Source organism: Strongyloides ratti (genome assembly GCF_001040885.1).
Source record: "Strongyloides ratti genome assembly S_ratti_ED321, chromosome : X".
Lineage (NCBI taxonomy): Eukaryota > Metazoa > Nematoda > Chromadorea > Rhabditida > Strongyloididae > Strongyloides > Strongyloides ratti.
Window position 1 is genome coordinate 3,850,763 of NC_037309.1, and position 12,150 is coordinate 3,862,912.

Genomic DNA, 12,150 nt, shown 5'->3' on the forward strand with positions numbered 1-12,150 from the left:
AAAACAGGTTAAAGTAGTACTTATAATTGTTGCATAACTATAGATATATATATATATATATATTTATAATATATAGAAAATATCCATAAAAAGGTAGAAAATACATATTATTTATATGATAGAAATTTTATTATAACTAATCTGTTATTAAAATATTTTTATATTATTATTGTATTATCTTTTATTAATAATATTACCTATTAATTTTTATTATTCTTAAATAAATAATATTTATTGTAAAAATATATCCAAAAAAGGGATTTATATATAAAGCATAAAAAGATACTTGTAATGCTATTATAATAATTTATTAAAGGTCATTCACCTACAACATCGGTAAATAACAATAAAAAGAAAACCATTATGTACAGGAGTATGTATGACGCCGTATGGTAGCAGGTATTCCTTTTATAATTAATGGTTCTCCTAATTATGGTTGTTATAATAAATATATATATATATATATATACAATCAAAAATTTGTGGGAAATTAATAATCAACTATTTGACAATTAAATCCTCATATAAAACTATTGTTTTTACTTTTTTAATTGATCATAATTATAAATATAATATTAACTTACAACTTTAAAATGTTTACGACGTGCAGTTACTTCAAAAACAAATTCAAGACCATCATGTTCCATTGACATTAAATTTGATCCAGTAAATATATCACCAGTTCCAGTATTTATTTCAAATACACCTGGTGTTGTAACTTCTAATTCATATGTTAATTCTTCATTTGGTAATGCATCAATAATTCTTACACTTCCTACATACTGATTAACATCAATAACACCATATACATCAAAAATATATTTATCCTTTTCAAAATGTCTTATATATTGTGGTGTTTCATCTTTATCAAAATCTACTAATGTATTATCATTATTTTCACTTGTTATAACACCAAATAATGGTATATGATTATCAATAATTTTTCTATTATTTTTTTCATTAAATATATCATCACTATTTTCCATAAATTTTTCTTGTCTTAATCTTTCAGGATCAGCATTAAAATCAATAGCAATTGTCATTTTACTTGTTCTAGGGTTATCAGATAAATCACTAACCTCAACAATAAATGTATAATATTTTTTAATTTTTTGTAAAGAATTTTTTTTTTCAAAAACAATTGCAACACCATTATCTTTATAAACTAGTATAAAAGGTAAATCATCTTCCTTTTCATTACTATTAATTATATATTCTAAATCACTATTAATACCTTCATCAATGTCAAAAGCTCTTATTATACCAACTTCAGTATTATTTTGGGGAATATTTGTAAAACCAAAATAATATGATGGTTTATCAAATTGGGGACTATTGTCATTTTCATCAAGTATTGTTACATTTATAATACTAATATTACATAATGATTCTAATAAATTTGTTTTATCAATATCTGTAATATTATAAATAAGTTGTGCTTTTATTTGAAGTTTTTGTATTTCTTCACGATCTAATAATGTATCATCATTTACAATTATTTCATTTTCATTATTTATACTAAATATTCCATGATTATCTAAAAGAATAATTTTTAAATATGATCCAACAACATTTAATTTTGTTAATATTGTTCCATTTTTAGAATTTTCTTTAATTGATACTTCTTGATAACATGGTGAGAAATGTCCAATAATATTAGAAGTATCTTCTTTTAATATTAATGTTGATGTTGAGTAACGATGAGGATTATTTGATGAGTATGCACGTAATTCTACCTTAATTGTACCACTAATATTATCAGGTGTAAAATTTTTTTTAACACTTATAACTCCTGTTATTAAATCCATATCAAGTAAATTTGTAATATCAGATTCTTCTAAAACATATAAAATTGTTTCATTTGATTGTATATTTTTATCATAAATAGCTTCTATAGGTTTATCTATTTTTAAAATATCACCAGCTTTTATATTATATGAATATATTGATGTATATTCTTTTTCATTAAATACAGGTATAATTTCATTTTTCATATCAACATAAATTGTTAAATTAACAGTTGTATTATAAGGATGATTTTCATCATTATCACTTCCCTCTATAATTAAATTATATTGACGTTGTTTTGGTGGATGATTAACTAAAATATTTACTATTGGTGGTAGTTGAGAATGTGTCCAACGAATAGGGATTTGTCTACCTTCTGGAGTTTTAGTTGGAAGAACACGACGATTATAAAATGTTAAATTAGAGACAATTAATGAAAATGTTTCATCAATATTACCAGAAATAATTTTATATGTTATTGTATATTTTTTTTGTGGATCCCAATCAATAGCAAGAATTGGACTTTCTAATATTGTTCCACTTTCAATATCCTGTGATATATATAATTTATATGGTGTATTATAAAAGATTGGTGGAAACAAGTTTGCTTGTTTAACTTTTAATGTTAACAATTGATAGGATGATTTGTTGCATAAAACGGTTATTGTTAGGCTCGTTTCATTTATATGCCCTGGATATGGGGGTAATAAAAAATTTGGTTTTAAAATTATAATAAATTGACCATTTGAGTGACGGCGAAGTTCAAATGCTGAAGAGAAATTAACCTTGGGTAGATTGTTACTTCTAACATTAAGAATAGACAAATCAGCATGTGGAGGTTCAACAACAGTATTAAGAACAGATAATTCATGAAGATTATTTGCCATAACTTCTGTAGTAAATGGCTCAACATCTGATTCAGGAAAAAAACATGCTAAAATATATTATATTATTTAGATACTTATTTTTTTTTAAACATACGTAATCGTCCTTTGCTTTGAATAATAGCAAAACTAAAAAATAAAATCACAATTGATTGTACATTAATAGTCATTTTTTTCTTCTAATTTTTCTTTCTTTACGTCATCCGTTTATAGTTTATTAATACAGAATTTTTAAAAAAATTGAAAAAAAAATTATACTATTTATAGTATATAAAAATATAAACTGTTTTTATTATTATCAAAAACAGAATTAATAAATTTCTTAAATTGTAAAAAAAAAAAATTAATGTCGAAAAATATTATCAAAAAAATAGAAATTATTGTAATATATATATATATAATATAAGTAATTAATTATATTTAACTATTAATAAAAAAAATAAGAAAGAAAATTCTAAAAAGAAAGGTTAAATAATAAGGGCACAATTTTAAATTAAGTATATGAAGGTGTTTTTAAATATTTAACAATTATATATATTATTTAGAATATATAAAAGATATATATTTTATAAAAGATTTTTTTTATAATAATAAGTAGAATAATAAAATTTAAAGATGAATAAAATGATAAAAGGATTATAAATCTTTAGAAAGATTTAAAATCATTTATATAATATTTTTTTGGATGGGTAATTTTTGGGTATATTGATAAATGGCAAATTATTTACATTGCATTAAAGTATTTATTTTTTTATAAACAAAAATTTTTTTACTAATGATCAAAAAAAAAAAAGTTAACGAGAAAGAGGGCAATTTAAAAATTGGAATAATTATATATGGATATGGTTTTTAAAAATAGGTAATATTAGGGTAAAGTTTTGAAAGATAACAATAAATTAGGTAGAATGATAGCAATTAAATACTGTTACATCTTGTTAAAGAATAATTTATAGTATAAGAATGAAATAATTTTTAGTATTTAATTAATATTACATATATTAATTATATATGTGTCGACAAAATAGACATCTTTAAATAAATCATAAAGTTTATTTCTATTTTCTTTTTATGATATTGAAGAAACATTTGAAACAAAAAGAATAGGACGGAAGTTCGTAAAATTATTACAAAAAAAAAAATTGATATTATATAATAAATTATTTATAATAATAGTTCTAATAAAATGATTTTAATAAAGTATAATTGATTCAAATTTTGCCGTTTTGTATCACATTACATGGAATAAACGTGCCAATTAAAAATTATTGTAAAGAATAAAAAAAGTACAATATAATTGTACCTAATTTAAATGTTAAAAGTTTTTATCATAATAATTATAAAAATTATTTATATTTATATATATATTGAGAAAAAAAGTTTTTTTTTTTTCATATTTAAATATAAAATTTTTTATGTTAAAATTTATATTAAACTGTTAAAATAAGGTACTGTTATTTTAAACTGGATAAATTTTGTACATACAAAAGATATTTCTCTATAAATGATAAGATAAAGGAATGTAAAAATTTAAAAATTAAATTAGAAATATTAAAATGTGTAACTGTGTGGTTAAAATATAGTGTACAAGGTCATGAAATAAATAAGTGTTATTATATAATTAGTTTATTCATTTGTCAGATAGTATGGTAATTAAGAATTGTTTAAAAAAATATGAAAAAATTCAAATTTTATGACGTTTATTATATTACTATTATAACTGATGACAAGAAGAAATATATTAAGATACTATTAAATATAAAGATATATTTTATTTGTATTATCACTTTTTATAATAATTAGTCCTTATTTTTTAAAAATAAAAACATAAAGAAAAAGTAAAATTAAATAAAAGTAGGAAGATTTTTATTGTTAAAAAAATTTTTTAAATAATTACAAAAAAATGGGATATATTTTATTTAAAAATATAATGGATATTAATAACATCTAATTTGTCATTGAATAAAGAAAGTTTTAATAATTTGAAATATAATTAAAAAAAACCACAATTATGAATTTTTCAATAAGATAACTACTATTATTTACACCAAAATATAAAATTAAAATTATAAAATAAATATCAATTTTACAGATTGTTATGTTTAAAAAATTAAGTGATAATGTCCGTGATTCATTATTTCAATTGGTTATTTGTGATATCTTTTACATGATGTAGCTGACAGTTTTATGTGGGTCAAGAATTTGAAAACGATATCTTCTTTAAATTAATATTTACAACAAGATAATTGTTTAATTTTTATTAAATTATATAGTACTTTGTAAAGTTTCATGTTTGTTTTAAAGATGAATTATAATAGTATTGTCAACAGTTTATTTAATTGAATTTAAAATATTACTATGAAAATAATCTTTAATAATTTTTTTTTTATCAAAAACATTCAAATTTATAAAGAAAATAATCTTCTACATGTTATATCATTTCTATAAAAGTTTAATATTACTTATATATAAAGCAAAAATAATTAATAATCATTTGTATCAAAAATTTTTTTTAAATATTATATATAACATTTTAAATATTATAAGTATGTATATCATTTTGATTAAAAAAAATTCTTTTACTATCATTAAATCGAATATTTTTAATATAACTACTATTAAAAGGAAGACATATAATAGTAAGAAATTGGAAAGCTGTTTTTTTTTTTTTTTTGAAAAGAATTTATTTTAAAGTGGTCTAACTAAGACGTAAAATTATACTACAGTAATATTTTAATTTTTTTGCATTATAATATGTTATTTTGCAATTATTTTTTTTTTTTATTACATATTCTATTTACAATTAATTTTTATAATTTTATATTAACTGTTTATTTAATAATTACTATTATGACATATATTTCTTTATCATATTTTATTTTATATTCAAATATTTTTTTGGTTTATAATGTTTCTTAATTTTTTGGGATATTATGCTTTTCATTATAACATTTTTTTTTTTTTGATAGTACATAGAAAAACAGATTGTTATGTAATTCTTTTAACATTTTCTTTTTATTAAGTATATTTTTAACATTTTACTACTTATCATTACTAAAATATGTAATACCTTCTGATAACATAAGAAAGTTCAATTTTTATCTGTCTTTAATTGATTAAATGATAAAATTTAGAGAAAATTTATACCTTTCTATTATAACTATTCATTTATGATATACAAGGACTACATGATTTTTAGGTGTTTTTTTAAGTGTCATTGTTTTTGAATGTAAATAATTGTAAAAGTTAAAAATTATCTTTTATATTTGATTATAATTTTAGTTGTTAAAAAATATGTGTAAAGTGACAAGGAAAAATTGAACCACGTATAAATATAAGATTTAACAATTTTTCTTATTTATTAAACTAGTATAATATAGAAATAGTTAATTGTTTATGATGAGATTAAAACAATGTTTCTGCATTAATAATCGTGACGTGATTAGAAATATATCTTAATTTTTTTTAAAAATAATTATATTCATTATCATTATTATTTTACATACTAGCTTGTATTATAATTTTTTCGTCATTTTTATCTATTGTACTTTTTTTTGTAGATATTAACGTTAGATGATAGAGGAATCTATTACAGACGACAATAAAATGATTAACGATGGTACTGATAGACTAATAATGCCTTCATTTACCAATGATGAAAACATCTACAATAATGGTGTGGCCTTATTAAACACTGAAAATTCTTCAAAAAATATTGCTGGTATTATCCCGTTTGTTAAGAATGATACTAAACAAGTTATTTCTAAAGGTAATTTAAATATAAAAATTATATTAATGAAAATATATAAATTTTAGAAGTAATAGATCTTTTGTCTACAAGTAATGAAAAAAAGTGTAATATAGGAAGAGATATTATTCATGAAATGATCAACAATAAGGGAAAACATATAGATAAGGACAAATATGGAAAGGATTTTGTTAATATATATGTAAAATTGGTCACTGAGGATGATGTTAAATTGCCATCACATGATAAAAGAAAAAGACAAAATGTAAAATACGTTGATAATAAAGCTATTTATGAATCTACTCCTTTTACACAAACAATTATTGGACCATTTAAAAAAAGTATGTTTAATTCAATTTGTTTTTCATAGTGGTATTGTTAATTGTATTTTTATTTACAGATGACTTTAGATTAAATGATAATGTTTTTGTCACTAAAAAGCCACAAAATGAAAGAAATACAGCTATAGAATTAAATAGTTTAAGGGATACCATAAATTTATTTTCTATTCCTTGTGGAAGAGAAGTTACACCACCTAAAAAGAAGGCTCGTATTATTAAAAGTTTAAGAGAAGAAAAAAACAAAAAAATAACAGAAGAGTCTCCAATCAGTAATAATGTATTAAAAGAAAATAAAAAAAATGAATTTTCTTCTTCAGGTGATAGTTTCAAAAAAAATAATGAAAATATTAGCCACGTCATTGGTAAAACTTTAAATTCAATTTACAATTTTGAATTTGACAATGTATTAATGACTAACGGAGTTAGATTATTGGATACATTTTTTTCAAAAGATAGTAATTCTAATATTAATGGATTTTTTCACACCAAACAAGATAGTGAAATAAATAAAAAGTTAGGGTTTGATGATACGTTTCAACGTGAAACTAGGAGGACTTTTACAAAAATAGAAGTTTCAAATGTTAATATTGATAATGATAGTCATTTAGAACGAAGAAACGATAATTATGGTACAAATGATGATAAGAACAAGGATGATGAAAATTTACTTTCTAATAATGTAAAAAATTTATTGTCAAAAGAAAATGAATCTAGCAAGTCATATGAAATTGTATGTAAAAATGAATTTTGCAAACAAATTGAAGAAAATGAAGAAAATTTTGCTGGTGCCAATCAAAGTAATAATAATAAATATTCTATTCCCAGAACAATAGTTAAAATAAGTAAAGCGGATTTGTTGATTAGAAATATGAAAAGTAGAAATGTACCAATTTCACCGTTGGTAACTGAATGTAAACCACTACAAGAGATAACATTTCATGACTTGTACGGTAGTGTCGGTTTTAACAAATTATATCCTTACCCAAAAGCATCATTAAATGTATGTAGGAATAATGCTTTCATAAGTCCTTTAAAAATGTTACCCCATGAAGGACATCTTATTGCTTCATCTAATATAAATCTCAAACAATCCAATTTATCTCCAAAGAAAGAAGAAAATTATCAAATATGTACCAGAGATCTCCATCAACAACCACTTCAAAGAAGCTCATCCATTCAATACGTTTATTTTGGATTATTTGATAATCAGTTGAGTGATTCTGAAGATACACAAGAAGGTGGTTCTGGCTTGCTTGAGCCATTTGATAACCAGCTTCTTGAGAGAAATGTTGATCGCAATATATCGCATCAAATAGGTATTGATAGTTTGTTATTTGCTGAAGAAGGTGATTCTCCTGATAATGTTTTTAGTGATACTGATGACGCATATTATTGTCAACAAGATTTACCAATTTTGGATTTATTGGATAGTAATAATCACAATATTGACGATGGTAACGATTTATGCGATTTAGCATCAACTATTGAATATTAGTACAATTATCTTCCAAAATTTATTAGTAATCATCTATAGTAACCATAAATCGAATAATATTTATAACATTATAATCGGATTTAATATTGATAAGTTTTAGAAAGTGCCGCAAGAAATGAATTTAACAACTTAAGTCAAAGAATCTTTTAATGCTCATGCAAATATTATGTCCCAGAAGTTTGTTATTTTTAAAATAATTTAATAAGTGCGTGCAAAGCACATACTTTTTGAATTACAATATTTTTCTTGCAATGTTTTAATATAATTAATTTAAATTAATAAAGTATGATTTTTATTTATTTGTTAACATTTAACACTTTTTTTAAATAAATAAAAGAATTTATAACATTAATAATTAAAAAAAATTGAACATAAAGAATAGTTGTTAAATAGAATAAAAAAATATTCAGTCAATTTAAAAAACAAAATTTTATAGTAATATGCTATTTCATCTTTTCAGATACTACTAACTTCTGATAACATATAATAGTAATAGTTTTGCCCTAACTATTATAGGTGATTTTTAAACTAATAAAATACTACAAATTAAAAAAAAAAATATCGGTTACATATGACATTTAAAAACATTTCACATCCCAGATAAAACTTATCATAATGTTATAAGACTATTTTCATCTAATTTTCTTAAAAAAAACTTAGATATTTTGAAATATTTAAAATTGGTCTTGATATATCTTAATTGACCTCAAGCATAATAGGTAAAAAAAACTTTTTTTTGGAATTTGAATCTAAAATTACCCTCAGTTGATAGCCCTTGAAAAATAATGAATTTTGAATATAATCAAGGCTATACCAAATATAAAATTCGAGAAGTTATGACGCTTCAAAGTTGAAGGCGAAAGTGTGGAATATTTTTTCCTAAAACATGACTTTTACGATAAAATTAAAAATATTAAAATTAAAACACTTTTTCTAGACCAGAATTTTACGAGAAGTCGATTAAAGGTGGTCTCATTTTTCTGTGACTTCTAGAACTCAAGATATAGTGAAAAATGTGTCTTCAAAAAGTTTCAAGAACGGGGTTTATAACTCAGGTATATGAGCACCCAGAGCTATGAAACCAAATGCGCTGGACTTCTCTAAGAATTCTAGGTGTAGTCTACGTTGAAAACTTTTTAAAATTTTCAACCGTTCTTGAGATACAATTTCTGGTATTTTTTCGCGCCTTATCTTTTATCATCATTTTTTATATCTCAAAAACTGTTGAAGATATAAAAAAATTTTGAAGGTAGACCCTACATGAAAACTGAATAGTAGTCGATTGCAGAAAACTGCTTTTAATTATCTCAATTTTGAAAGAAGATATAGCAGAAGGCGGAAATTTTTTCTAAATATTCATTGTTCTTGCTTTTATATACCTCGTCTTTTATTGTATTACCTGTTTATACCTTTACTATAATATAACATATAATAATGAAATTCGTATCATTCGATTCTTAATAATGCGTATATCTAGAAAAAATTGACTTCGTAAAAATATCTTTACTATTTTCATAGATTCAGAAATGATAGACATGTTTTCAATTTAACCTCAGGCATAATAGATAAAAAAAACTTTTTTTTGGAATTTAAATCTAAAATTACCCTCAGTTGATAGCCCTTGAAAAATAATGAATTTTGAATATAATCAAGGCTATACTAAAATCAAAACTTCAAAAGTTGTGGCGCTTCAAAGTTGAAGGCGAAAGTGGGGAATATTTTTTTCTAAAACATGACTTTTACGATAAAATTAAAACTATTAAAATTAAAACACTTTTTCTAGACCAGAATTTTACGAGAAGTCGATTAAAGATAGTCTCATCTTTCTGTGACTTCTAGAACTTAAGATATAATGAAAAATGTGTCTTCAAAAAGTTTCAAGAACGAAGTTCATAACTTGAGTATATGAGCACCTAGAGCTTTGAAACCAGATGCGCTGTACTTCTCTAAGAATTCTAGGTATAGTCTACGTTGAAAACTTTTTAAAAACTTCAACCGTTCTTGAGATACATTCTGTGGTATTTTTTCGCGCCTTATCTTTTATCATCATTTTTTATATCTCAAAAACTGTTGAAGATATAAAAAAATTTTGAAGGTAGACTCTACATGAAAACTGAATAGTAGTCGATTCCAGAAAACTGCTTTTAATTATCTCAATTTTGAAGAGAGATATAGCAGAAGGCGGAAATTTTTTCTAAATATTCATTGTTCTTGTCTTTACATACCTCGTCTTTTATTATATTACCTGTTCCCACCTTTACTATAATATAACATATAATACTGAAATTGGTAACATTTGATTCATAGTAATACGTATATCTAGAAAAAATTGACTTCGTAAAAATATCTTTACTATTTTCATAGATTCAGAAATGATAAATATGTTTTCAATTTGACCTCAGGCATAATAGATGAAAAATACTTTTTTTTGGAATTTAAATCTAAAATTACCCTCAGTTGATAGCCCTTGAAAAATAATGAATTTTGAATATAATCAAGGCTATACTAAAATCAAAACTTCAAAAGTTGTGGCGCTTCAAAGTTGAAGGCGAAAGTGGGGAATATTTTTTTCTAAAACATGACTTTTACGATAAAATTAAAACTATTAAAATTAAAACACTTTTTCTAGACCAGATTTTTACGAGAAGTCGATTAAAGGTGGTCTCATTTTTCTGTGACTTCTAGAACACAAGATATAATGAAAAATGTGTCTTCAAAAAGTTTCAAGAACGAAGTTCATAACTTGAGTATATGAGCTCCCAGAGCTTTGAAACCAGATGCGCTGGACTTCTCTAAGAATTCTAGGTGTAGTCTACGTTGAAAACTTTCTAAAATTTTCAGCCGTTCTTGAGATACATTCTGTGGTATTTTTTCGCGCCTTATCTTTTATCATCATTTTTTATATCTCAAAAACTGTTGAAGATATAAAAAAATTTTGAAGGTAGACCCTACATGAAAACTGAATAGTAGTCGATTCCAGAAAACTGCTTTTAATTATCTCAATTTTGAAGAGAGATATAGCAGAAGGCAGAAATTTTTTCTAAATATTCATTGTTCTTGTTTTTACATACCTCGTCTTTTATTATATTACCTGTTCCCACCTTTACTATAATATAACATATAATACTGAAATTGGTAACATTTGATTCATAGTAATACGTATATCTAGAAAAAATTGACTTCGTAAAAATATCTTTACTATTTTCATAGATTTAGAAATGATAAATATGTTTTCAATTTGACCTCAGGCATAATAGGTAAAAAATACTTTTTTTTGGAATTTAAATCTAAAATTACCCTCAGTTGATAGCCCTTGAAAAATAATGAATTTTGAATATAATCAAGGCTATGCTTAAATCAAAACTTCAAAAGTTGTGGCGCTTCAAAGTTGAAGGCGAAAGTGGGGAATATTTTTTTCTAAAACATGACTTTTATGATAAAATTAAAAATATTAAAATTTAAACAAGTTTTCTAGACCAGAATTTTACGAGAAGTCGATTAAAGATGGTCTCATTTTTTCTGTGACTTCTAGAACTCAAGTTATAACAAAAAATGTGTCTTCAAAAAGTTTCAAGAACGGAGTTTATAACTCAGGTATATGATCACCTAGAGCTATGAAACCAGATGCGCTGTACTTCTCTAAGAATTCTAGGTATAGTCTACGTTGAAAACTTTTTTTAATTTTCAACCGTTCTTGAGATACATTCTGTGGTACTTTTTCGCGCCTTATCTTTTATCATCATTTTTTATATCACAAAAACTATTGGAGATATAAAAAAATTTTGAAGGTTGACCCTACTTGAAAACTGAATAGTAGTTGATTCCAGAAAACTGCTTCTAATTATCTCAATTTTGAAGAGAGATATAGCAGAAGGCGGAAATTTTTTTTAAATATTC

The 12,150-nt window shown here is 23.0% G+C and overlaps 2 protein-coding genes across 2 annotated transcripts; one reads left to right on the top strand and one right to left on the bottom strand.

The window, feature by feature from the left end:
- Positions 1-575: 575 nt before the first annotated feature.
- Positions 576-2,842, bottom strand: SRAE_X000082600 (DE-cadherin; the record flags this gene model as incomplete). Its single annotated transcript, XM_024645216.1, has 2 exons — positions 576-2,722; positions 2,770-2,842. 2 exons carry the CDS (start codon positions 2,840-2,842, stop codon positions 576-578), a joined length of 2,220 nt encoding a protein of 739 aa, XP_024510697.1.
- A 4,784-nt stretch (positions 2,843-7,626) lies between these two features.
- Positions 7,627-8,253, top strand: SRAE_X000082700 (Hypothetical protein; the record flags this gene model as incomplete). Its single annotated transcript, XM_024645217.1, has 1 exon — positions 7,627-8,253. One exon carries the CDS (start codon positions 7,627-7,629, stop codon positions 8,251-8,253), a length of 627 nt encoding a protein of 208 aa, XP_024510698.1.
- Between the last annotated feature and the right edge of the window lie 3,897 nt (positions 8,254-12,150).